The sequence below is a fragment of the Podarcis filfolensis genome (assembly GCF_964270895.1).
Source record: "Podarcis filfolensis genome assembly, chromosome: 2".
NCBI lineage: Eukaryota > Metazoa > Chordata > Lepidosauria > Squamata > Lacertidae > Podarcis > Podarcis filfolensis.
In genome coordinates, this window is record NC_139605.1 from 52,742,901 (window position 1) to 52,770,740 (window position 27,840).

The 27,840-nt window shown below is 41.7% G+C and overlaps 1 protein-coding gene across 4 annotated transcripts in view; it reads left to right on the forward strand.

The window, feature by feature from the left end:
- CACNA2D2 (calcium voltage-gated channel auxiliary subunit alpha2delta 2) overlaps nucleotides 1-27,840 on the forward strand; it is a 513,451-nt gene that overhangs the window by 265,184 nt on the left and 220,427 nt on the right. For all 4 annotated transcript variants that reach the window (XM_083603285.1, XM_083603286.1, XM_083603287.1 and 1 more), the window contains one exon: nucleotides 10,474-10,533. In XM_083603285.1, coding sequence (XP_083459411.1) covers nucleotides 10,474-10,533 — 60 coding nt within the window. The remainder of the gene's footprint in view (nucleotides 1-10,473; nucleotides 10,534-27,840) is intronic.

Genomic DNA, 27,840 nt, shown 5'->3' on the forward strand with positions numbered 1-27,840 from the left:
TGCAGGGAAATGTGCTGCACTGGAGTCTGAGAAGCACCTACCACTGCCTTCTCATGAACTGCCTCAGTTGAGCTGCTAGTTCAGGCTTCCTCAAACTCTGCCCTCCAGATGTTTTTGGCCTACAACTCCCATGATCCCTAGCAAGCGGACCAGTGGTCAGGGATGATGGGAATTGTAGTCTCAAAACATCTGGAGGGCCGAGGTTGAGGAAGCCTGTGCTAGTTCCTAGCACAGGTGGTAGCACTTGCAGGAATGAGGCAATTGGAGCTCCCCCTCTCCTCCTTGATCATGCTTGCAAACATTTGAACATGGAAGCTCAAGTCGGTGGGAGGCTCATGTTCAAATACCTGTGACCTCCATTTCAAGTCCCCAGGCTGGTCATTTCCCAACATAACAACTCAATTCATTGCTTTATTCAGTCTGCTGAGGAAATCCCATGGTTTATGCACCACTATTTTTGAATGTGCTATATTTGAGGGGGTTTTCTATCGCACTAGAAAGGTGCCTACCCACTTCAAAGACCAACTGGTCAGAAAATGTGGCCCGACAAAATGTAAGCATCTTGTGAGCCAGATGTTCAGCCCAGCCCCCTGCAAATATAAAGCTCTGAAGTATAAGTTCTTTTAAAGCAGCAGGTACAATTTCATTGCAAATTAATTTGTTTCACACCATGGGAAATGTTAAGTGTCTTCTCAGCTATATCTCAAGGGAATGACTGGGAAAGCGCATCTGTTTATTTTTAGAGTTTACTCTAGTTAATCAAAAGAATGCTTAAATAATTTCTGAAATCATGTAGCTTTAGTTCTTGTCAGGAGTACCTGTAAGATTGAGAACAAGAGGCTGCTAACCAAGGCGAACCAAATTATTATTGTTTATAATAGTTTTTATTAAATTTCACATCTTAAAATAAACATTTTACATACTGTTAGGTATCCAATGACTTACCTCCTCCTCTTTCCATGGTTCATTTTATCTTTAATTCCTGCATATTTTGCTATAACCATTTTCGTCAGTTCTCCACTTTTACATCCCTCAAACATTAATTACACTGTTGAATTTATATTAATGCTGCCAGCGTCTTGAGCTGTGTACAATTATTTTCCATATGCCCAATAAATATTTTCCACTCTTCTTTGGATATATGTTCTTCTTGCTCTCTTATTATGTTAAACCTGCAAGCTCTGCATAGTCTAACATCTTAAGTTGCCAGTCCTCTTTGCCTGGGACCTCCCTCACTTTCCATATGGGGGCTAACAAAACTCAGGCCATCATTGTTGCATACATAAATAAATTTTGCTGACACTGAGGGACTTCAGTCTGAATTATTCCCTACAAAAAGGACTCCAGTCTTTTTGGGAAAGTTATCTTAAACATTATTTTTCAACTCATTATAGATCATTTCCCAAGGTGCTATGTGTATTTCCCAAATAAGCTATGTGTATTTCAGAATGAATAGATTGAATTTACACAGCACCCGCAAGTTTCAGCAAAAGGTATGGATTCTGAACACATGAACAGGGATGAGTATACAGTGGTACCTCGGGTTAAGTACTTAATTCATTCTGGAGGTCTGTTCTTAACCTGAAACTGTTCTTAACCTGAAGCACCACTTTAGCTAATGGGGCCTCCTGCTGCCACCGCGCCGTCGGAGCACAATTTTGTTCTTATCCTGAAGCAAAGTTCTTAACCTGAAGCACTATTTCTGGGTTAGCGGAGTCTGTAACCTGAAGCGTATGTAACCCGAGGTACCACTGTACTAAGCTTCATCTCCATTGCCTTCTTTGTCTCCTCCATAAGTTGGTGGACAAACTTCTGAAGCATTGAGCCTTGTATACTTGAGGAGGCTCCCTGCATGCATTAAAATCCTGGTCTACAACCATGTAACAGTGAAGGCCAAATGCTTTGGTCACTGCAGAAGTATACACACAAAAACTAGAAATCCAAAGCAGTTCCCAGTACTACCACCCCAAGAAACAACAACAATCCAGGGGCTGTAGAATGTGAGCATCAGATGGAAAAGAAAAGAGGCAGGTTGGAGAGTGGAATGACCTGCTTAGAAGTAATGTCTGGCTGAAACCCTGAACAGCAGCCCACTCTTAGGTTGCGATGATACACTGCCACTAGTACTCCTGTTTCACCAACAGTAGTTGGTGAGAAACTGTAACAGAAGTCCTGATCTTCTCCCTCTATATTGCACAACAGAGCACGCGATTCCTCTGCCTCGAAAAAATCCATAAGAAAATACAAACACCTGCAGACACTAGAAATACAACAACTAAAGCCTTTGCACAACTGTAATGCATACACATTTGGCCCACAAATCAATAGTTAGATTCCTTTTTCCTATTAAACCGCTTGCTGTAGACAACATTATTTTCCCAGAAAGCATAAGTACTTATTGCCCCCAAACTTGCTGTCAATTGATAATATATTAACTAATATTTTTCCAGCTTAACAGTAACTCTGGAAGAAAAATATACTTTGGATACTAAAAAAAAATAGCAAAATAAAACCATTAAACAACAAAAAAACCCTCTGTAACTCACATTTGAAGATGAAATATGCATTTCTTTTTCCTTGATAAGAATGAAGTGCACTTTATATGTAGGGAATGTGAGAGTTATAGCGTCCTTAGCTTATTTTTGCCCATTGAGCTATCCTGACTATTCAGCTCACACAAGAGTGCTAGGCTGAAGTATTATTTAATAAATCTGGAGTGTGGTGTGGCAAAAACAGCCTTCCAACAATGGATTAGTCTTAGAAGAATTATCTTTAAATGTGACATGATCAAGGATTTTTTATTTCATTCTTTATCACCTCACCCCACCCTGGGCTTTTAAAAAAACAATAAAAAAGCCTTGCTGCCACTTTTGGCAGAATCTTGGCTGCTCCAGCCTCATTGCTTGGACGAAGAATCCTGCAAAAATGCTACTACATCATGGAGTAGCATTTTCCCAGGGTTACCTTAAGAACCCATTGTTCCCCATTGGCTACCTAGTATTTTAGGTAAGATTGAAATTCTTGAAATGTGACTGCCCCCAGTAGTCATTGAATTATTCCCTTCCCCTCCACCTGGGATGAATGGCCCCACAAACGTGGGAAGGGCATATTTGTCACAGCTTTAATCAGGCTGACAGTGAGAAGTGGGCTTCTCTAGGAGAATAATTGCATGATGTAGGCATGGAAAGGATGGCTTGGGGTGAATTATGCCAAGAAACCAATTATGTGGGAAGAATGATGTTCATGGAGATTGGTGTGGGAGCTAAGGTGGCTGCTTGCCTATGATTAAGCCAGTGTCTAGAGAGAGAGAGAGAGAAGGTGGTTTTGCTCCACTCCTAAATGTCTTGACTTATGCTCACATACTTATGGTACATATAACTCCAGAGGAGCCATTAAGAATTAAGCCAGATGCTGCCCTGGTTTTTGTCTCTTGGTCATGCCAGAGCATGACAAGATTGTTAATAACTTGAATTGGTGTCAATACAGATCAGTTCCCAAAGAGTCCTGAATTCAGTAGCACTGAACTCAGCTGGCACCCATACTACTATTTATTGCCCCATTATTTATTTATTTTGTTTAGTAATTGCTTAGAAAAAATAATTCAAAGTGGCTTACAAAAGTAAAATCGGCAAATAATAAAAATGTAAAAATATAATCAAGAAAATTGAAAAGTAAAGCAGTAAAAAAAAAAAAATACCCCAACATATCTAGTATTACTTACAAGCACTCAGTACAGAAAAGTGTTTTTAAAAAACAACAAAACACACTAAAAAAAAATCACCATTTTCAGCTGGCTGTAAACTATTTTGCTTATTAACACTATCAATTACTAATTCAACAGTAATTTTATAACTACCCTCATATCTAGTGTTAATTGTTAATTCGTGGCAGTTATAATTACTTTTTTTGTTTGACTTGCATGGCTCTGTTATTATATCTGAATAAAATTTCCCTCATGAGAGGGAACCATGGGTGGCTTTCCTCTGTGGGGAAAAATGTAAAAATGAACTTTGCTATGTACAGATTCGCAAGCTGCTTAGTCCCAGGAACCTCTATCCCTTTAAAAGATGGTGGTACATCTCTGGCGAGAGATCCAGTCGTTTTGGGTAATTATTTGACAATATAGAGACAGGATGTCATTTCCCACCCCCATTAAAGGCGCAAGAGGCAGTCACTTTTCTTGACCCTATTTAGGTGTGGGTCTGATTAGTTTCTACATGTGAGATCTCCTGCAAACCACATTATGTCACCTTGAATTACATGATGGGTGGGGGGAAAACCAGAATATAAATATAATGAAATAAATTTTATCAGTAAGATTCATCTCCAAAATATTCCTTTTGGGTGGCACTGTGAATAATTTTGCTCATACAGAGGCTCTAACTGATCAGTTGGGAATCAGGAAATGGATTGTCTTATGTTACTATTGTGCAAGAACCTTTCTACAGTACGGCGCACCACTTTGCTGGCAGTGGTGTACACTGTGGTCTCGATTGCATGGGTAGAAGGAGGTAGGGTTGGTATGTGGGCAAGCTGTCCTGTCCAGAGAGAGGAATTGCCCAGAGCATATCTGCACAGCTTAATCCACCAAGCCAAAAACAACCCCACCTATGTCAGATACTCAGTAAACCTCTACTTGGCACTGGAAAAACAGTATTTGACAGATCACAATAAGGTTAGTAGGGCACATTTGGTTTTGTTGGTCACAAATTGTGTGGAGTCTCTGTAATTGGTGAGATATTAAAGTAAATAAATGAATACATTTTGTTTATGTTAGAATGGTGTGTGCTTTTTTTGTCATTGCTAGCAGTCAGGGTGCCTACTGTGTTCAAAGCCTGCAATAAATGTTGCCTTGATGGATTTCAGGGAGGTCTGATGCAGTAATGTGTTAAATAGGTTCCTTGAAAGGTGTTTATCTTAGTAGATTCACAGCTATTTTCCTGCTCATTGTCTGGATTAGCCATAGAGCACTGGATAAAGCACTGTGCAAGATGTTCATTCCATAGCATGTGTGAGTGAGTGAGTGTGTGTGTGTGTGTGTGTAAAAGCAAGATGTTCCCAGTTTTTGTAAGGTTTGCAGTGAAACGCACTTGTGATTATACTTCGTGCAGATTCCTGCCCTGAGCTAAGGGCAGGCAACAGGATATTCATGAGAAATACAGTCCTTGTTATTCTTTAGTCCTACTTAAGAAAACAATACAGTGGTACCTCGGGTTAAGAACTTAATTCGTTCTGGAGGTCCGTTCTTAACCTGAAACTGTTCTTAACCTGAGGTACCACTTTAGCTAATGGGGCCTCCCACTGCCACCGCACCGCCACCGTGTGATTTCTGTTCTCATCCTGAAGCAAAGTTCTTAACCTGAGGAACTATTTTTGGGTTAGCGGAGTCTGTAACCTGAAGCGTCTGTAACCTGAGGTACCACTGTAATCAAATTCAGCCATGCTCCTGTGTGGTATTGGTGAGAAATACGTGCTGATGCTAAAACCAGGCCCTGCAATTAGAAACATGCTATGGAACTTAAATAAGGGATTGTTGGGTGGGTGAGGGGACACCAAAAGCAAAGAGCAGCTACTACTGCATTTCTTAAACTGTTCTTTATGCTGTGAAGAATTCAGCACATTGGAGAAACTGAAATGAATGATGTGTGTGCCCACATGTATAATTTTAATACTGAATTGTAATAAGTGCTGGACAAAATAAAGATCTAACCCTACAGCCATCCACATTCCCTTCCACCCTTAGGCTGTACAAAATGGGCCATAAAGTAAACAATGCTTTCATGTTCTTCTTCCCTAATCTACATCCTTGTGACAAATGGTTTTGCCTTCCTGATTGACACCTGAACCCTCCCAGGTCAAGGCTGGCTCCATAAGCACAGTTGCAATTATTCTCCTTACCTGGCAGCATTCCCTTTCCTGAACTGAAGCAAAGACTGACTAGTGCCAGAAGGGGGCTGTCATTTAGTTTGCTTTCTGTTTTTAATTTACTTGCTGGTGCAAAATTGATCCCCCTGGAAGTCTCTGGCCTCTGTATATTCACACCTATCGGCTTAATAAAAATAAGAAAGAAAACAAACCCCATCCACTGCTACTTCTCAGCAATTTCATTATACAAATCAATTCTCTGCACTTTAATTTCTTTATCCCCCACTTCCCAGCTTTTATTTTGTTGAGCTGTTGGGCACGGGATTGTGGGAAACTTTCCTATCTGCCATAGGCTGCCTCTGAAACGCTTCCATATACATTTGCATTCAGCTGAGCAACAGACAACAAAATGGCAGTACTTGGAGAGAATTAAAATAAATTGTGTTTGGGTGGCAAAGAAAGATTCTGATGCATTTCACACAGCTCTGTAAAGCTTTAGCACAACAAACTAGAGGCAGTGTGTATTTTGCTGGATAGCAGAGAAGGAAAAGGCATTTTCTAGATGACACCAATTTAAATCATTCCATCCCTGCCCCATGATTTATAAATGCTTATGTATTTTATTTTATTTTAAATCCCCTTTCTTGAAATGTTTTCCAGGATAGTCCTCCAGAAAAAGCTGTGGTGCCATGGCTAGGAGAAAACTCCTATATGGAACTGCAGGTGGTATACTCTGATGTAGAGCAACTTATCACCACTTAGGATCTCCCCACTCATGCCTACTGTGTCTTGCTGTAGGCGCTTGGGCTGCATTATAGCTGCAGCAGCTGAGAGCTGTACACCCCTGGTACTTGTGAGCAGGCTCAAGGACAAAGATATACCAAAACCTTCCTTTAGACATAAGCTGATTTAAAATTATGAGCAGCACGACTGACATACAGGTCTGGTGCTCTCATCTTGCACTCTCAAGAAACAAAACCCTTAACATTACACAGCCCCCACCCCAACCTCTGCACAATAAACCATAACCCCAAAAATTCATTTTAAAAAAAGACTTGCTTGCTTGCATTTGTAAGAATCTGTGGTATGAGGCAAAATATACTGGCACCCTTTCTCTTCTTTCAATGAAAAGCTAACCTATGCCTCATTTTAAGTGTGGTACTCTCCCCTGCTGCCCTAGAGAGAAAAAGTAATGCAGAGGCCCATGGTACAAATCCCTTGTACTGCAGTGAATCTTATACTATGTGCCAAAAAGCTCAGAATGTTAGGACTTGGGCTTTGTACACTTGTAGTAACGCCTTGAATTGAGCCCAGTAGCGCACAGGCAGACAGCAATGTGCTTTTAGAATGGGTGGTATATGGTCACATTTCACTGTCCCCTTAACAGCTGGGCAGCATCATTCTGCACCCACTGCAGCTTCCAGATTGTCTTCAAGGGTAGCCCCATACAGAGTACACTGGGATAGTTCAATCATTAGGTTATGGTACCATAGGTTACTATCCCGGTCCTGGAAACAAGCAGTTCATACCACTAAGGCCACCTGAGCCTCCACTGATGGCATTGGATAAAGGAGTATCTCCAAGCTTTGTACCTCTCCGGTCAGATGCACTTCCACCAATAATATATTGTGTTTCTTCCTTTGGAACACATACTAGAGAACCAAATGTTTTGCAACTGTGGGACGGGTAGGGAATATCATGGCAACAATTGAGCAGATGAAAGCACTTCTCATGTAACTCTTAAGAGCTTGGCAAAGGGCTGGGGAGAGTGGAAAATCTGGAAGGGTGCTGTCCTGGAAACAATCCCCATCTTTCTTGGAAGGCATCTCTCACACCCCAGAAACCTTTCAACAAGAGTTTTTAAAGAGTAAGTGCTGATAATTCCCCCCCCCCCAATGAGCCTTCATTGGAATAGCTGCTGTCAGGCACAAAACATCTTGCCCAGGCCTTGGATATTTGAATTTTCTGTTTGAAAGATAAATAAAACAACACACATATTTCCCATGCCATTAGCTGCTTTGAAGCAAACCCAGGTTTTGTTTGTGTTTTCTTATCTGATTGCGATGGAACTGTTTTCATCACTGATTTTCAGCTGGCTCCTGTATATTTTGGAAATAGGCATTAAATAGATAAAGCCATAGGAGAAGAGTGCTGCATCCCTGGGAGGAGAACCGTTTATTGTCCCTAACCTCCTTGAAGAACTTTTGAGCCTCCTGCCCTTTTAAGCTCCTGATGGCCAAAGGGGCTGGGATGATGAGGCTTGGCGGACAGATGATGCACTGCTCTTGACAGTGCTGAAATCCTGCCCCATGGCTTCCTGCTAAGTAATGAGGCATGCTTCTGCAATCACTTCAACGGCAAACTCTACAAAATCACTTCGGGTTTTTCTTTCCTTCCCTCCCTCCCTTTTGCCCCCTTTTTAAATCTCATACATTTTAAGCAAAGAAGATGGCTCTTGCATCTGCATTTAACATCCCGCTTGATTAGATCTTGTCAGGCTGTCTTTAAATGCTATCTCAGCCTGGAGGTTCTTGCTGCAGCCTGTAATTAAAGGAAGAGCTTGTTCAGATATCTTACCTGATTCCTCAGCCCCTTCACAGCTTCACAGGAATGGCTGGCGCATTGCGACTGGTTGGATTCTATGCATACATACACTGGCTTTCCTCGGAGATTGAATTGGCAGTGTAAAAATAATCTGTCAAAGTGAAGGGAAAGTAAATAGGCCTCGGACAAAAATCACCACTCTGGTAAATCCTGTAACCAGCAAATTAGAATGAGTGATCCTCTGTAGACAAAGACTTTTATTTTCACCAATAACTCAGCATGTTGGCTTGGTTCTAGCTACATGGGTGTCCTATAACTTCCTGCTAAGCAATGAAATCTGCTCAGCAATTGATAGCACTGTAAATTCTGCAAAAATCACTGTGAGCCTTCAGGCTGGCAAGAATGTTATTCCACCTCTGCAATAAACAGAAGCTCAGTTTGCAAGTAATACCAAACCATGGTTTAACATGATGTGCACTAGCTGGAATGAACCTGACTTTACTCTCTTCCTCCCAGGCAGCTGGGAGAAGGACTTCACCAGCACTGTCATGTCATACAAACTAGAGATAGTGGTATAAAATGAGGATGTTTCGTCCCAATGGGCTTCATCAGCTGTGCATGGTACTGTATATAACAGCTACATGGATCTTATTCATGATAGATTCTCAGTTGGGGCAAAACGGGGGAATATCCAGGAATTCTTGTCTTTGTTTACCTGTGCTAGCATCTACCAGTGCCAGTTTCTTATGTCTACCAACCTTATCATCCTCATTAGACACTTACAAGACTATTTCATGGTACTCTTCTAAGGAATATGTCAGATAGAAAAATACAAGAGAAGATGAAGAAAATAGAAATGAATGTACTATGGGACTGACAAAATAGGAATTGCATTTTGTACATACTGGATTCGGTGGTTAACTGAATAAGCTACATTTTAATATGTTATGTTACGATGTTGATTTTGAAGTTAGGAGAAGCTGTATCTAATTTTGAGAAGTAGTTTCTAGTAAATAACTTTACAATTGTTATTATACAGCCTATTATGTTTACGTGTTTTTTCAAGTGGATTTGCGTAATATAGGCATTCTGGCAGAACCTAGTTCCCATGCACAGTTCTGGGGCTTCCCCTGCCCAACCCCCTAGAAGGGAAATCAGGGGGGAGAGTGAAAGGAAAGCTTTGTAGTGCCAATAGGAGTCATTGTGCTACCTTCCAGTAACAGAATGGGCTACTTGAACCCAGCCCCGTGTGTGTGAATAAATGCCTGGATAGGATTACTATTGTTAATGTATCTGTTGTGAACCACTTGAAGTATAGTGTTTGCAGAAACCTGACTTGACTAATACTCTGTTTCTCCCAGGGAATAAAATGGTTTGCATTGACTTCTATAGGCAAGAACGCATTTGAGATAGGAGCAAATTAGGGTCATTCCTAAACTACAGGCAGGTTGAATTATGCTATAGATTGTATCCCACCCCACCCCCTGCATTTTATCTTTTGCGAGTCACTCAGACCTTCTTGGTGGTGGGAAGCGATGCATGGATTCAATTAACTAACTAACCAAATTAACTTAAATGTGGGAGAAATGAAGTTGCTTCCATTGCAGGCATTACTGAGGTGAAGGCAAATCCTAGATCCCATGAGCAGCTCTCGCATTAGGGACAGAGGATAGATTTTGCCCTAACTTCAACATCATCACAGATTGCAGCCCATTTTTGCCCACAAATGCCAATGGAAGCCAACCTCCCTTATGAAGGAAAGTAAATTCACCTCATAAAAGACTTTGAAGCACAAGGCTTCTCACAGGTTTGCTCCTTTAATTAAACAAGATCAGATTTGCATACAGAAGATGGTCATGGGAACCCATAAACCTTTAATTAATCTCTTTTCATAACAAGAACTGCTTTAGTAAGGGTGCTGAAAATGCTTTGTTACCTTGTAAGCCCCAGGAATGATGTAGCTGGTTCCATATGTGCTAGAACAGCTTTAAAATAACTCCTCTTTCATTATTGCAGTTCACATTACCTCTCTGTGGACTTACCCTCTCTCTTTTCCATTTTCAGAGACTGGCTGATGCGGCTGAGAAATTTCAGAAAGCCCATCGTTGGCAAGACAACATCAAGGTAAACCTCTTTTTTGTGGCCTCTAATCATATCAAGGATTGAACACACACACACCACACCACACCACACCACACCACACCACACCACACACCCTGCCTGTCTCTTTGTCTGTCACACACAAACACAGACACATACACACTTACACTTCAGTGTTACATGTGCTGTCAAACCCCTCCTTGCAAGTGAACTTTTTTGAAACCCAGATGCAACGGGTGTTTGTTTGTGTGTCCAACACAAAAGAAGCACAACTGATGTAAGTGCTTCTATAAATACATATGTCTGGTAAAAGAAAGGCCTTCACATTCCAGCTGCTGCTCTGCAGTTCACAGGTCTTCTCTCACTATGTTTACAGCAGGGTTTGTATTACATTCCAGGCACTTTAGAGGTGGGTGTGGCTCTATCAATGTGCTTGCTCCTTTTGAAATTCATTGTAGGTCAATATAAATATGAAGTGACCAAATTAAAATAAATTCTTGAATACAATGAGGTCCTTAAAATAAATCTTTTCCCCTCTGCTTCTCATTCTCAGAATACTTCACAAAGCCATTGTGTCTTCATTCTCTCTATTTTCCACTTCCTTTTTCTTCCTCTGCCCCATCACTCCTTCTTTCCAGCTCCTTGGTTTTCCAGAAAGCTCTGTATTTACAGGTGCCCTGCTATTTGCTTGTTAGTATCCCTGTGCTGGCCAGCCAAAATGAAAGTGAATTCAGTCATTTTGAGCTCACTTTCTGTATCGCCTCTATCTGCATGTGCAGGTAATAAGACGAGGCAGACAGCAGGAGATGGAGGTAAAACTAACAGTTAAAAGCTTTGTTTTTGAGTTGCTGTGGAGAGCTCTGTTATGAACGTGCCATCTTAATAGCGCAAGAGGCCTGATGTGCTAAGAGGTGGCCCTACAGGCAAGGGTTTGCTCAGTCCAGTTGTGGGGGGCAGGGCGGTTGGGTTCTCGCATATAAGAATACAATGGCATTCACATTTTAATAATATTTGATGCAACTCATTCCAGTTGGAGTTTGTTCAGGAGGAGGTGAAGAGCAATCTAAGATGGTGACAAGCAAATGTTGCTGTTTTAATGATTGCATTTGACTTTGTAATTATGGCGGCGCTAAAGCTCAGCAAGAAATCGTGGCATTCTGCTCGGAAATGCATTTAAATTGTTACAGGAAGACAAAAGAGAGGGAAAACTCCCTTCCTTTCAGAGACAGCATTAGGACAAATAAGTTTCTTAAAGAGCCAGTGTGGTGTAGTGGTTAAGAGCGGTAGACTCATAATCTGGTGACCCGGATTTGCGCCTCCGCTCCTCCACATGCAGCTGCTGTGTGACCTTGGGCCAGTCACACTTCTTTGAAGTCTCTCAGCCCCCCTCACCTCACAGAGTGTTTGTTGTGGGGGAGGAAGAGAAAGGAGAATGTTAGCCGCTTTGAGACTCCTTCGGGTAGTGATAAAGTGGGATATTAAATCCAAACTACTACTACTACTCCTCTTCTTCTTCTTCTTCTTCTTCTTCTTCTTCTTCTGTCTCGTTTCATATTCTAGCTGATAGATGCTACAGGAGAGCAGTTCTCCGCTTCGGGGGGCATCAGAGTGTCCCCACTAGACACCGTCTTCATTCTTCTTCTCTGCTTATAGCACAGTGTTATGCAGAATATGTAGGGTAATCTGGTGGGACAGGCAATGAGAGAGCCTTAAGGAGGTTAGGCTTGATAAAGCTTGGGATCCCTTTCCACTTTCTTTTTCAGCTTCCTCTCCTAATATAAATGAGCACCTTCGTCACCAGAATCAACATCCAAACCTGCTATCTGTGAAAGGATATAATGCTTTTCCTTTTGCTGTCTCTTAATAAAAGGAATCCATATTCTGATAAACTTATTTAGAAGAATGAGATGGTGGTTGTGGGGAGCAAAAAGCTCCCTGCAGTGAAGTTCACTAAAAACAACAACAACATTGAAATGCTGAGTCCCACCCCCTTGCCAAAACAATAGTTCTCCCACAGCAAAGGGCACATTCCACAGCTTGCCATTCTGCTTGCTCCAGTGAGATAGATTATTTTTTATAGAGGTAACTTGACATTCCTTTTACTTCTTTAAAGGATCAAAGGGCAAGCACTCTGAGCACTGCTAAAGTCTGTGGTTATAACTTTACACCTGAGTGAGTTCGAGACCTGAGAGTCAACCAGAGCATCATTTGTGAAAAGACAAAGGGGTGAAACACACACTGAATGGCAATGTGCAACCCACTGAGACCTCTTGTGGCACAATGGAAATTTCTATTAAGGAAGGAGGAAGGAGGAAAGAGGAAAGAAGAAGGCAAGGACATTAGGGCCTGTGGTGAATGGGAAAATATGGAGTGTACATATGTGGAAAACAGGGAAGTCAGGCAGGAATGGAACCTGGAAGGACCCCAAAGAACATGTGAACATACTCATGATTCTGGGTATTCATAGAACCCTGCACTGTGCTTTGAAGCCCCAACAATCAGCAGATAGTCAGGATTTTGAATAGCCTTGCAAAACCCCTCTTTGGCCCATCCATGACTTTACCTTCCCCTCACCAGATGTCATGTGTGATGTCAGGTGGAGGACAGGAAGGCGTGTCTTGACTAAAATTGGCCTGGCAGTCCAAAAGCAGAGGACTGGTGGACCTAATTAGGCTCACAAGCCAGAAATTCCCCATTCCTGCTATAGAGGCTGCCTTAACAAGTAAGCCTTGATTTCTCAATAAATCAGAAGCTAAAACCTATTTAGGGAAGGGAAGAGGTTCATTTCTTATGAGAAATATAAAGTGGTTGGTCATTCATGCACAGGATCCAAGGGCCTTTCCTGAAAAAATGTGTTTCTGTCCTGCATTTCCCAGCACCGAAAATAGTTCTTCCATTGCCCTTATAAGCACTGAGTGCAAGGTGGTTGCACCAGTGACATGGGCATGGTGACTCTTACACTACTGCACACTTTATCAACATAATCCTGCAACTTTAACATGTCTAGCAATAACAGCAGTTTGTGGTAGGCAAGGTTTGCTACCCATGTGTTTGACTTCTCTGCATTTTGTTTCATAAGCCTAGATTTATTCAGTGTTTTGCTGGCATGCCAAAGGCACAAATTGCTCTGCTTCACAAGTTATTTTCCCGTGTTGGGTAATTTTACTGTTAGTATGAATTATTGAAATATACAAAATGTCCATAACATGTGCTGCTAAAGCAAACTGGCTTCCAGATTTTAGGCTTTGAAAAATTAGCTGGCTCTTTATAGGAATTGCATCCCACCCATCACCTCTTCCTCTGCAATCTTTAATGGTATCTGTAGGGGAAGCAGCTTTTAAAAATAGATCCATGCATCACAATGAGGAATACTTAAAATACCTGCTTCTTCTCATTCAATCAGACATGGGGTAAGATGCCTGTGAAGAGTAGGTGTGAAATTCACTTTTTTTTCTATTCAGGTATCGTTCAGATTTGTTATAACCCTAATGTAAGAGATTCTATGTCACTATTCAAAACTGAGTAGGTTTGATTTATTTAACTCTCGTTAACTTTGGTGGCACTATTTCCAAAAGCTATGCTGAGAATGAGAAACCTCTGGCCCATGCACCTAACCAAGCCCAATCTTTGGTAAAATCTTATGTAAAATCTTTGGTTCATGCCAGAATATTCTCCCCAGTTTCTAAAATTAGGCATTGTGTGGAGAACATACATGGGAAGAACCCAGGGTCAACTTAGGAAACCTAAGGGTCATTAATTCAGGAAAGACAAAAGAATGTAGTACTTCACATGGTGCTTAGTTAAACTATGGACTTTGATACTATAATATGCAATAATTACCACCTACTTGGATGGTAGGTGGTAAGGTTGGATCCTTAAAAGAGGATTTGACATGGAGGATAAGGCTGTTGATGGCTGCCAGTCATGATGGGTGCAGCTTTTGGGTTCAGAGTCAATAGGCTTCTGAATGCCAGTTGCTGGAGAACATAATCAAGATAATGCTATTGTACTGATATCCTACTGGTGGGCTTCACATGAGCATCTAGTTGGCCACTTTGGAAACAGAGGGCTAGACTAGGTAATCCTTTGGTATGATCCACCAGGGCTTTTCCTATGTTCTTAACTAACCCAGTGTTACAATAGACACCATAGTTTCCCTCTCCCCCTCCCCCTCTGCTGTATGTAGCAGTGTGCATACCATGGCAACTATAGCTGACTTACTAGGATATATTAGGAGCAAAGGTGGCCTTGAGCCTCTTCTGCCTGTAGCAATAATAGAGCACGATTCTTTCCACTTGGGTTATGCTTTCATCATTCCAGCTTCCATTTCCTTAAACCAAAGCCCACAACCAAGTGGGTTTTATTGTTTCAGTTTACAAGAGAAATGCCCTCAGATGCCCGTTTTCTCCTTGGAAGGCAGACAATATCTCTGGGCTTCAAGGTCGCCTCACTGACAACTCCAAATTGCTAGCTCTGAGCCTGATTCCCATAGGAGCATCTCCACTCCCATCAAGATATTATTAACATCACTGGAGCACAAGCACAGGGAGCCAGAGGGCAGCCTCTATGCTTTTCTGCATTTCAAAACAGCAAGACTAGCAGGCAATGGTTGACTCATGCAAGCAGACATGAAGTGAGCAGCTAAAGTTATTGTTCCAGGAAAGACAGATGAGCCCCCACAGCACTGAGGTTAGCATGCTCCACCTTGACCTGTCCCTTGATTTGGGTGCCTTGGAGCCTAGCCCCTCTTGACAACATCAGCATCAAAGAAGGATTTTCAGCTTTACAATTTGGCACTTGTAATGGGCACCTGTCTGGTAAAATCTTTGGAACAGCATAGCAAATAGATTTTAAATGTATCTGTATTCTCTCTTTATCCACTTGCCACCATGCTGAGTGGCTTAGATGCCAGCCTGCCCTTGCCTGGTGTTTTCTTTGATGTAGCGACCTGAAGGATGTTCCATATTAGTCAGCTACAAACTTCCATTTCTGTGGATTATAATCAGTGCTGTATAGACTTTGGATCTTCAGGGCAATGCAAAGGTGGCACTTATCCAGAAGGAAAAAGCTGCCAGTCAAAATAATAATTATAAAACCATACAGTAGAAGAAACAAAAGCCTGAGTGATTCTGAGATTTGTGTAAAGTTTAAATAGAATTTACAATTCCATATTCTTGGGATTTCCACAAATATTTCAGCATGTAGCAGCACAAGTTCCTCCTCCTCAATTTCTCCAAGAGCTATTAAGGATTTTGCATGGCTTTTTAAACAGGAAGGGTAGATTCAAGGTATGGGATTTGCATCTTAATAGATTGGTACTAGAAATATGACATAAACTTGTAAACAATCAAATTGATTAACAATTGCACCAGGCTACCTAGAAAAAAAGATAGATAGATAAATTAGGACTGAGCATTTCTATCAAATTGTAATCTAATCATTAGTCATATAATTGATTCAAGAGTCTTAATTAATATCTTGACATACACAAGGCAGGCTAGATTATCATAAGGCTTTCACATGAATGTGCAAATCTTCTGCTCAAAGCAGTCTCACTGCTATGAAGTTAGTTTATGTACCTGGCACAGGAATAATTTGAAAGATTTTGAGACCCCACTGTCTGTGTGCAGCAGAGTCTAATCAAAGTGTCACAGGCTACTGCTGCGGGGTTGGGGGCACACTTGCTGTGGGAGTGAACAAAAGCCGTCTTTGTGGGGTGACACCATGCTGGCTGTTGTTATCTGCCATTGGCAGGAACATAACCTTCCTCCTGGGCTGGTGACAGCAAGAAGCGCTGACCTTAGTGAACAATGCAAAGGCCTCTGTATGTGACTTCCTTCCCCCCTCCCCCCAAAAGCCATAGATGTTTTCTTGCCTGTTGTTTGTGACCCATGGGGCATTGTGCCATCATGCAAACATTAGCGAATCATATTTCATCTCTGTTATCTCAGGCATTCAGAACCCCCAGTATAAAGAAGAGCTTAAAGACTCTACTCCCGCTCTCCTTCATCATCTCTGCTATGCCTGGTTAATTCATCTCCTACACCACTTCTAATCTATTTTTCTCTCTTTCTCTCTCTCTCGCTTTTCCTTCCTTATTCTTCCTCAAAATTATTGGGAGCTTAGGAAATTTACAAGGAAATAGCACCTGACCCCTATAAGATACAGGAAAAAGAAAGTAAGGGAATCCACTTGTCTTTGAAAACAGGGGCCAAACAAGAGGCCAAGCAGTTGACCAAGGTTTGTTTGGAAGCGTGAGGGTAATTTCAATATCTTTGCAACCCTGATTTCCCACCTTTGCCCTGAGAGCTTGTGTACCCGCTCTTGGTGCATTTTGGAAGGTGATCGAGCTGAAAGCATCTTCCCCAGACTTAACCTCCATTTTCCCCATTTTATTTTATTTTTGTCTATAAATGGGGGAAGCTGCAGGTAAGAAGCTGCAGGTAAACAGAGACCGCTCTGCCTTTGAGCCTACTCTCCCCCTTTCTCACATTTCAGGGGCTTTGTGCTCCTTTTGTCCTTCTGTTTCAGTAAATCCTGGTGATGTTCTTTTGGCATCAATGGATTCATTGAGCCCAAGCCTATCACCGGCAAAGTAAATATGGGGTTAACTGCAATGCATGTGGCTCCTCTCCATTGTAGCAGACCTATGGGCAAAACAGAAAATAAAAGAGCAAGAAAAATGAACAGGAAAGAGAGATTCTCGTGGATCTTTTTCTCTTCTCGAGGATCTCTTTCTCTTCTCTAACTGCACCATTGATTCCCTTAATCTTCCTTCTTCCCCAGCCCACTCTGAATACTCATTCCAACTTAAAAAGAAAAAAACCTAAATGATTTTAAAATCCTCTTACTGCAGTTGCTGCCGCTGCAGCTGCTCTCTGCTGCTAGCACATCCTGTGGTCCCTTTGCTCCTCTGAGTGTGTCCTACGAGCTGCCTGCCCTGATTAGCAGGAGATGGTGCTGATTCTGCAGAATTACAGATAAGCAGCAGTGAAAGAAAATTTCCTCTGGTACTGGAAAGCAACATTTGGATGATGGCTACAAAATCCGTCCTCTGACTGTGCTCCCTGAGTCATTGTCAGGCAGGCTCATTTCACCACCAGTCCAGGAAAAGGGGTTTGCTCTTCTCTTCAGGCCATGCAGATCAATAAGCAAGCATTTCATCGTTATCATCACCAGTCGCACCTGGCTTTTGTGGTTGCTATAAACATTTATATCCAGCTCATTTAAAAATAAAAAATCAGGTTGTCTTACAACAAAAAATCATAAAGAATTAAACAATAAAATTGTAAAATAAATAAACAACAAACAGCGACACCAGAACATTTAGCAGCATCTGGAAAGAGGGAGTGCAAAACTGCAAATAACAATCTTCAGTCATTAAACATCACTGAGTTCATAGTAAGAAATATTTACAATGTTATGTAAAAACTTGGACTCAGAATGAGCAGTGGGGAATGACTTTGTAGTGAGTTTTGTATTACTGGGGCCACCACTGAGAACCTCCTGCTACAATGATGGAGTCTTAAGCAGCATCACCTTAAATGTAAAGGGAGGGACCCCTGACCATTAGGTCCCATCACGGACGACTCTGGGGTTGTGGCGCTCATCTCGCTTTACTGGCCGAGGGAGCCGGTGTACAGCTTCCGGGTCATGTGGCCAGCATGACTAAGCCGCTTCTGGCGAACCAGAGCAGCACATGGAAACTGCGTTTACCTTCCCGCCAGAACAGTACCCATTTATCTACTTGCACTTTGACCTGCTGTCGAACTGCTAGGTTGGCAGGAGCAGGGACCGAGCAACAGGAGCTCACCCCGTCACAGGGATTCGAACTGCCAACCTTCTGATCGGCAAGCCCTAGGCTCTGTGGTTTAGACCACAGCGCCACCCGTGTACATCTAGTAGGTCTCAAAAGGCTGAGGAGAAGAAGAGAAGAGAGGCAGTTACTGCCTCCTAAAAGTCTTTCCTCTATATTTCCTTCTCATACAGAACCCGAGCTCTCCTCCCTTTAGCTATCTTTGATCTTCCTTCCATTCCCTCTGTGCTCTGGACCATGCCAACCTCTCTTATCCATGCACTGTGCCAGGAGAGAAATGCCAGCTATGACTGGTGGAAAATGCCACAATTTTCCAGACTGTTACTTGCTGAGACATTGATCCTTTGGCATACTTTTCAACAGCAGTCCATTTTCTGTTACATCTGCCTGTCAAATCTCTGTCCCTATTTTGCCTTTTGTACACTATTTAGAGTTGTGTGTTTTAAATATTTTTGAAAAATCACTATATATGCAGCAGACTGTATGCAGTTTCTTTCCATCCTTCTCCGCCACCGCCCCCCCAAAAAAACCCTAGCTGCCTATCTAAACAATAAATATTGCTGAATGCATTTGAGTTCCAGTGGGCCTTCTATAGCAAGGACAGACGGAGATCCATTGTAAGATTAAATATTCCATCAAGTTACTGGAGATTTTTTTTAAAAAAGCAAACTATTGCACTCTGTTTACTATCACAGCTGCTTCAGACGCTAATATGGGACAGGCTGTTAAAGAGTAAATGAGTGCAACATACAGCAGGGAGAAAAGAGCCTTCAGCAATAGTGGATATGTGTGACAGTGGAGTGCAGGCACTCAAGCAGGGAGCCCTTGATGTGAGATGTACACAGGTGTCCCTATTTTCATCTGTGCAATGTTGGGGAGTATAGTGCGAATCCTTTTTATTATCCTGTATTGACTTTTACTGGTTTCCCTCACATCCTTTTCGGTGGTTCCCAATGCAAAGGACTGAGGTGTCCTGAATGCCTTGCATGCTATTAGGTACTTTCAGTGAAGTGCCTTTTTATTGTTTTTATTCTATTTTATTGCTATACGTTTCTGTAAAGATGCAGAGCGCCGCTAATCTCCATTCCCTAGCTGAAGAACAGGGATGCGGGTTATCTTGAAGCATATCTGTATTGGTTCCTTTGCTGAACAGAGGGAGAGAATTAAAACATTCAATCCTTTCTTTGGGGCATGGCTGCAATTGTTTTTGTTCAAAGTCCTGAGAAAAGGGAGACGGCATTAGGGACAGCAGTCTTGTTACAAAAAGGAAACTGTCTAAATAGCTAAAACTAACTGTTATGCTCTCTGAGGATACATAATAATGGTTTTTTTAAAAAACACAACCAGCCTTTGCTACAGTATCAGAACACCTCACCAATTTTAGTGTATACAGTGGTACCTGGGTTAAGTACTTAAATCGTTCCGGAGGTCCATACTTAACCTGAAACTGTTCTTAACCTGAAGCACCACTTTAGCTAATGGGGCCTCCCACTGCTGCTGCGCCATCGGAGCACGATTTCTGTTCTCATCCTGAAGCAAAGTTCTTAACCTGAAGCACTATTTCTGGGTTAGCGGAGTCTGTAACCTGAAGCATATGTAATCTGAGGTACCACTGTAAATAGAAAGTATTAGAATTGAGCTTTCTAAACTCTTCATGTTGGTGACACACTTTTTTTACACATACGTCATTTCGCAACACAGTAATTGTTAGTTTTACTAGCAAACCAGAGGTTAAACTAACCCCTTTCCAGCCCCGGGAGGAGCACGGGGAGTGTTCACATGACACACCGCGATGTCATGACACACAGTTTGGAAAGTTCTGTGTCAGAATGGCCCTGCACTCAAGAAGGACCCTGTTCTCTATAACCAAGGTATTGACAAACCCACAACACATTCCTATGCTTATCTTCATTTCATACATTTCCAAACTAGCGTTCGTAGGACTGGAGCTGCAAGGACTTACTTTTCCTAGAATTGCATACAGAGCAGACAAGAGAGAACTAGTCAGAGTTTTTGGAACTGGAACTTATAACTCTAAGGCTGGGCATCTTTCTGTATAAGCCATAACTGCATGCCAGCAGGGCATGTTGTATTAATAGTGAGCAAGTGGCAAGATGCTTCCTAAGGAGCATCCCCCATGGGCCTTATTTTCTCATTTGGACACATGCCTTCTCCCTTGGGCTGGTAACAGCTGTTCTCTTGCTGGTATGAGAAAAGGTTTGATTTTATGCCTCCGTTCTTAAAGCTGTTTCTCAACAAGGAAGAACAGGAATGGCCTCCGCTCAGAATCAATGTAGTTCATAACACTGTCCTGAAAAACACACGTTTCCTGCTGTTTCTCTTGTTGGGTCATTATTCTTCTCCTTTTCCTTGCTAATGCCCCATTGATGTTATCATTTCCATCAACATTTTACCTTGGTACTTCTGTTTTTTTGTTTTTTTTTTATAAAATTTTTATTAGGTTTTAAACACATAATAAAAGACAATACAAGACAATACATAAACAAACAAACATATAAACACGTATACTTTCTTAACATTTTTTCCTTAACCTTCTTTCGGCGACTTCCCCATACCTCCCCTTTCTGCATCCCTGTTATCAATCTTTTCAGCATCCCCTAATTTCCATATAAGACTTTCTTTAGATCTTATTTCTCATATCCAATTGCTAGTCGCTGCAATTCTGTTTTGCATTACCCAAAACATTTTAGCATTCATTAATTTTACAACAGTTCTTAAGATAGATTTTAAACTTCTTCCAATCTTCTTCCACCGTCTCTTTCCCTTGGTCGCGGATTCTGCCGGTCATCTCAGCCAGTCCCATATAGTCTATTACCTTAGTCTGCCATTCTTCCAGTGTGGGTAGTTCTTGTGTCTTCCAATACTTTGCTAATAATACTCTTGCTGCTGTTGTAGCGTACATAAAAAACGTCCTGTCTTTCCTTGACACCAATTGGCCTACCATACCCAGGAGGAAGGCTTCTGGTTTCTTCACGAACGTGCATTTAAGCACCTTTTTCATTTCATTATAAATCATTTCCCAGAAAACCTTGATCCTTGGGCACGTCCACCAAAGGTGGTAGAAAGTACCTTCAGTTTCCTTACATTTCCAACATTTATTATCGGGCATGTGATAAATTTTTGCTAGCTTGACTGGGGTCATGTACCACCTATAGATCATTTTCATGATGTTCTCTCTTAAGGCATTACATGCCGTAAACTTTATACCGGTAGTCCATAACCGTTCCCAGTCAGCAAGCATAATGTCATGGCCAATGTCTTGTGCCCATTTAATCATAGCTGATTTAACCATCTCATCCTGTGTATTCCATTTCAACAGCAAGTTATACATTCTTGACAAATTCTTAGTATTGGGTTCCAAAAGCTCTGTTTCTAATTTTGACCTCTCCACCTGGAAGCCAATTTTCCTGTCCTGTTTAAAAACTTCATTTATCTGGTGGTAATGTAGCCAGTCTCTTACTTTAGACTTCAACTTCTCATAACTCTGTAATCTCACTTTCCCCTCCTCATGTTCTATAATTTCCCAATACTTTGGCCATTTAGATTCCATATTAAGTTTTTTCACTTCCTTAGCTTCCATTGGTGACAACCACCTGGGGGTTTTGTTTTCCAGCAAATCTTTGTATCGAGTCCAAACCTTATACAATGCTTTCCTAACAATATGGTTCTTAAAACCTTGATGGATTTTTACCTTGTCATACCATATGTATGCATGCCAACCAAATCTGTTGTTAAACCCTTCCAAATCCAAAGTGTCTGTGTCTTCAAGAAGCAGCCAACTTTTCAGCCAGCAAAACGCCGCTGATTCATAGTACAGCTTTAAGTCCGGCAGGGCAAACCCCCCTCTTTCTTTTGCATCAGTTAATATCTTAAACTTTATTCTGGGCTTTTTGCCCTGCCAGACAAATCTAGATATGTCTTTTTGCCACTTCTTGAAACAATCCATTTTGTCTAAAATCTGCAATGTTTGAAACAAAAACAACATTCTAGGCAAGACATTCATCTTAATAACAGCAATACGGCCTAACAAGGAAAGTCTCAAATTTGACCATACTTCTAGGTCTTTCTTAATTTCTGTCCAGCATTTCTCATAGTTATCTTTAAAAAGATTCACATTCTTAGATGTCAAATTAATCCCCAGGTATTTCACCTTCTTTGCTATTATTAAACCAGTTTCACTCTGGAACTTTTCCCTTTCAACAGCTGTTAGATTTTTGTCTAGTACTTTCGTTTTCTGTTTGTTCAACTTAAAACCTGCTACTTGACCAAATACTTGTATTAGTTCTAAAACTCTTTTCGTACTAGTGTCTGGCTCTTGTAAGGTTAAAACTAAGTCATCTGCAAATGCTCTCAGTTTGTACTGTTTAGCTCCGACCTGAATCCCTTTAACCAGCTGGTCCTCTCTAATCATATTTAATAGAACCTCCAGGACAGATATGAAAAGTAGTGGGGATATTGGGCATCCCTGTCGTGTCCCTTTTTCAATAGCAAATTCTTCAGTGACCACATTATTTACAATCAGTTTTGCTTTTTGCTCAGAATAAATTGCACTTATACCATTTTCAAAACCTTGGCCTACCCCCATCCCTTGGAGATTCTTTTTCATAAAATTCCAAGAAATGTTGTCAAAGGCTTTCTCCGCATCCACAAATATTAATACTGCCTTAGTATTAATATTAACTTCCAATAACTCCATAATGTCTATTATATTTCTCACATTATCTGACAAATGTCTTCCTGGAAGAAAGCCCGCTTGGTCTTTATGAGTCTCCCCCACCAAAACTCTTTTCAGTCTTTTTGCCAAAATATCTGCAAAGATTTTGTAATCCACATTGAGTAATGATATAGGGCGGTAGTTCTTGACCTGGTTCTTCTCCGTCTCTGTCTTTGGTATAAGCGTAATATATGCTTCTTTCCACGAATCAGGTGCCTTTTTCCCCTCCAAAATTTCGTTACAGACCTCCTTCAACGGTTGCATAAGCCATTCTTTCAAAGCTTTGTAGTATCTGGAGGTCAGTCCATCCGGTCCTGGAGATTTTCCCAATTGCATATTTTGAATGGCTCCCTCAATTTCTTGATCAGTTATCTTCTGATTCAAAATCACTTTGTCTTGTTCCGAAATTTTTTGTAATCCATATTTTTAAAGAAATTCTTCAATTTCTTTGTCGTTCACTGGCCCTTGTGCATAAAGTCTCCTGAAATAGCTCTGAAAACAGTTTCTAATCTCATTAGGTTTATAAATGTTTTTTCCTTCAACTTCTAAGTTGGTAACCGTATTCTGCTTTTGTCTCTTCTTCAGCTGCCATGCCAAAAGTTTCCCACATTTGTCTGCCGATTCGAATGTCTTTTGTCTCATTTGTTTTATTTTCCATTCAATCTCTTGATTCATCAATTCCATATATTGTCTCTGATAAAACTTGATTTCCCTCAGGATTTCATGAGACTTTGGTTTAGATCTCAGTCTTTTTTCTCCTTCTTTTATCTTATCCATGATCTTGTCCTTTCTCTCATTCTGTCTCTTCCTTTTTACGGCATTCTGTTGTATTAAAAATCCTCTCATGACAGCTTTACTTGCGTCCCAAACCACTCTTTTTTCCACTTCTGTTCTCAGATTTATCTCAAAGTAGTCTTTAACTGCCTTCTGGGCCTTTTTATATACCTCTTCATCTCTAAATAGGGAGTCATTCATCCTCCATCTAAAGGAACCAGCTGTTGTTGAGTTCATTTCCATCTTTACAGCGTTATGGTCGGAGCAAGTCTTTGGGCAGATTTCCACTTTCTTGACCTTTGATGCCATCCCACTAGTTATCCATATTTGGTCAATTCTTGTCCATGTCATTTTTGCTTCAGAGAAGAAGGTTCCCTCTCTCTCTAGAGGGTTCCTTGTTCTCCAAATGTCAATCAGATTTATATTGTCAGTCATTTCAAAAAATGTCTTAGGTAATCTCCCGTCCTTGGAGATCACCTGTTTTTGTGCTTTGTCCATATTTGTAGAGACCACTCCATTCATATCTCCCATTAAAATTACATTGTAATCCAGAAAGTCTGTTAATGTCTCATGCAATTTCTTAAAAAATTCCGACTTCCCTTCGTTTGGTGCATAGACTCCTATTATCAATAATTTTTCTCCTTGTATTCGAATTTCAATTGCTATATACCTTCCTTGTTCATCTTTGAATATTAATTTCGGGGCCAACTTCTCCTTTGCATAAATCACCACTCCTCTTTTCTTCACTTTATCCGATGAGATAAATTCTTGTCCTAATCTTTTGTTGATAAGTAATTTTCGATGTAACCTAGTCACATGGGTTTCCTGTAAACAAATCAAGTCCAATTGTTCTTTTTTCAAAATGTGGAAGACTTCTCGTCTCTTTCTAGGAAGGTTTAAGCCATTACAATTCCAACTTAAGAATTTCAAAGACATCTTGTTATTTATTCAGTTGCCCCTCCAACGGCTCCAAGGAGATCTTCTGTTGATTTTCTAGCTCCAAAAGATAAATTCGAAATGTCTGGTAGGTTTTCTAGGTCCGTAGGTTCCGCCGTTTCCTTAAGAAGGTCCTCCTCGTTTCTTGTCAGGAACTGTTCTTTGTCTTGCACTGTCTTTATCTTAATTTTCTTTCCTTTGTAGTTAAACGACAGACCTTGTGGGAACTCCCATCTAAATAGTATGTTGTTCTTTCTCAATAGGGTGACCAAGTCCTTATAGTGGGTCCTCGCTTCCAAAATATTTTTAGGAATGTCTTTAAAAATCTGCACACGTGAGTCTCCAATTTCAAGGGCTGTATGGAAATGCAGATTCAATATCTTATCTCTCTCCTCCTGAGATCTCAGAGTTATAAGGCAATCTCTTGGGCTCTTTCTGTTCTGTCTCCTTCCCAGTCTGAAAGCAGTTGTTATCTTAAATTCCTCCTCTTTCAAGCTGTCCTGCCAAAATTCCAGAAATTCTTTTGTCAAATATTCTATCAAGTTGTCCTTTTCATTTTCTGGAATCGATCTCAGTCTTAAATTTTTATTTTTTCTCTGTAGTTCCAGTAGAGACAGAGCAGCCTCATGTTCTTCCAGCTTTTTACAGACTGGTACTATCTGTTCCTGTGTATTTCCTGCAGAAAGTTTTGCTTCCTCTGCCGAAACTTTTGCCTCCTCTGCAATCTTTCTAGTTATCTCATTCTCTTGAACTAATTTATTTATAGTCTCTGTATTCAAATCCAATTTTGTTGACAATTGATTCAGCTGTTTGGAGTTTTCAGTGCTCTGCTTTGTTAGCACTTCTAGGGTTTCATTTATTTTGACTAATGCTTTGGTTATTGTTACTGTATCCATGGAAGGAGCTGCAGGTGGTACAATTGAGCCTCTTCTTTTTTGTTCAGCTTTGCTTTTGGCCCTTGTTGTTCTCTCCTCTATTGGGCCACTCATATCCCAAGGTCTTTCCCACGGGAATCACTTTCAGGTGGAAAATTCCACAAGTCTGTTTCTTACAGTAAATAGTAGTAGTTATTTCCCTTTAGCCTCTAGATGGAGCAGTTCAAAATTTCCAGTGTAAAGTAACAAAGTTCCCTTCCCAAGCAAACAAAGGTAGCAACCAAATGTCCTATATTCTTCTAAGTAGCCAAGTTGTATCTTTCCAAAGTATCTTTCCAAAATTCCAAACTTCTGTCAAATCAAGTCTTTAGTTGTAATCCAGCAGAACACCTACTTTGTAGCAAGTCTCAAATGACAGCTCTCAGTCCCGGTAGCTCACTCCCAGGCAGTCCTCCCCAAGGGTTTAAAGCGGCAGAACTTTCCCTTCCAAGCCTCTCTCGTGCAGGCAAAACAGTTCATAAATCTTCCCCCCCTGCCCCTGCTTGCTAAGGGGGGAGCTGGGTCCGATGCCTGGGTCCTTCACTTTTAAAGCCTTTCTGACAATTGCAGCTTCCTATTTCGATGCTTTATTTACATGCAGTCCGGAGAAGGCAGACTTCCTTATTTTAAACCTTCTCCGCTTTCAGCCAATTTACGATTATTTCCTTGTAAATTTGTTGCTCAATCTTACTCACGGTAGTCCAATTTGTAATCCAAATGTCAGGAAGAAGTCGGCGCTCTCCGTCAATGGCGACGCGGCTTCACTTCACGGGCTGGGTAGCGGCTCTCAGCCCAGCGCTCCCCCGCTGCCACTCCGGAGCCTTTAAAAAGGCTCCCTTGCGATAAAGAGGGGCGCTTTAGGTGCCCACCGAGCCTCCTTGCTCTCAGGCTTCTGCGCCTGAGATTTTAGGGGTCCCCGCTTCGCCGTAGCGGTCGGACCCGAACCCGTGAAGAGCCTCCCTGAGCGAAGCTCAGCGAGAGGCGGCCATTAGCGCTGGCGCCAACCGGAAGTCTCCTTACCTTGGTACTTCTGGCCTTGGTAGCTTAGGCAGCATTTTAGATTTGTCATTTTGCAGCAGTCTCTCAAAACCAAGCTGCACCGAGTCCTGATGATATAGAAATGCAGAAGCGTTTGAGTCAAGGTGTTAGCACAGGCTTCCTCAACCTTGGCCCTCCAGATGTTTTTGGCCTACAACTCCCATAATCCCTAGCTAGCAGGACCAGTGGTCAGCGATGATGGGAATTGTAGTCTCAAAACATCTGGAGGGCCGAGGTTGAGGAAGCCTGTGTGCCCAGCTCTCCTCAGGAGGAAATAGATGTGTGCAGAAGTCCACAGATGCACTCACACAGAGAGAAGGTATTTGAAATCCTGCACACTTGAGGCACTCCAATGGCATCAGAAGGTCTGAGGGCAACCCCCAGGCTCCATCCCAGCATCAAGCTTGAGAGGAGGCTTGGGGCTTGCCCACATCATGCTATGTTTCTGTGGCACTTGGGGTTTCTTTAACTGATAGGCTAGCCTGTGTTCTAGAGCTGTTCAAAGTGCCTAGGCAGAGCATTGTAGATAAAGTGGTACCTCAGATTAAGAACTTAATTTGTTCCGGATGTCCGTTCTTAGCCTGAAACTGTTCTTAACCTGAAGCACCACTTTAGCTAATGGGGCCTCCCGCTGCTGCCACCGCCGCAAGATTTCTGTTCTTATCCTGAGGTAAAGTTCTTAACCCGAGGTACTACTTTCAGGTTAGTGGAGTCTGTAACCTGAAGCGTTTGTAACCCGAGGTACCACTGTATAGCCCTTGTCTGAAGCTTGATGCTGTGAGAAATAGTAATACATATAAATACTGAGATCCTGGTCTTCTGTTCTTGCCTGCTCAGTACAATCTGCTAGTTCTGCTCCTGGCCCCAGCCCCAGAGACAAATGTGCAGTGGCGTAGCGTGGGGGTGCAGGGGGGGCCAGCCGCACCAGGCGCAACACCTGGGGGTTAGGGGGCGCAAATCCACGGATTAGGGGGCGCAAATCCATGGGTTAGGGGGCGCAAATTACTTGCCTTGCCCCGGGTGCTGACAACCCACGCTACGCCACTGCAAATGTGACATTGCAGATCTGTATCCGGAATGCTCATTGTTTCAGTGCAGTGGCAGCACAAATCCTCTAT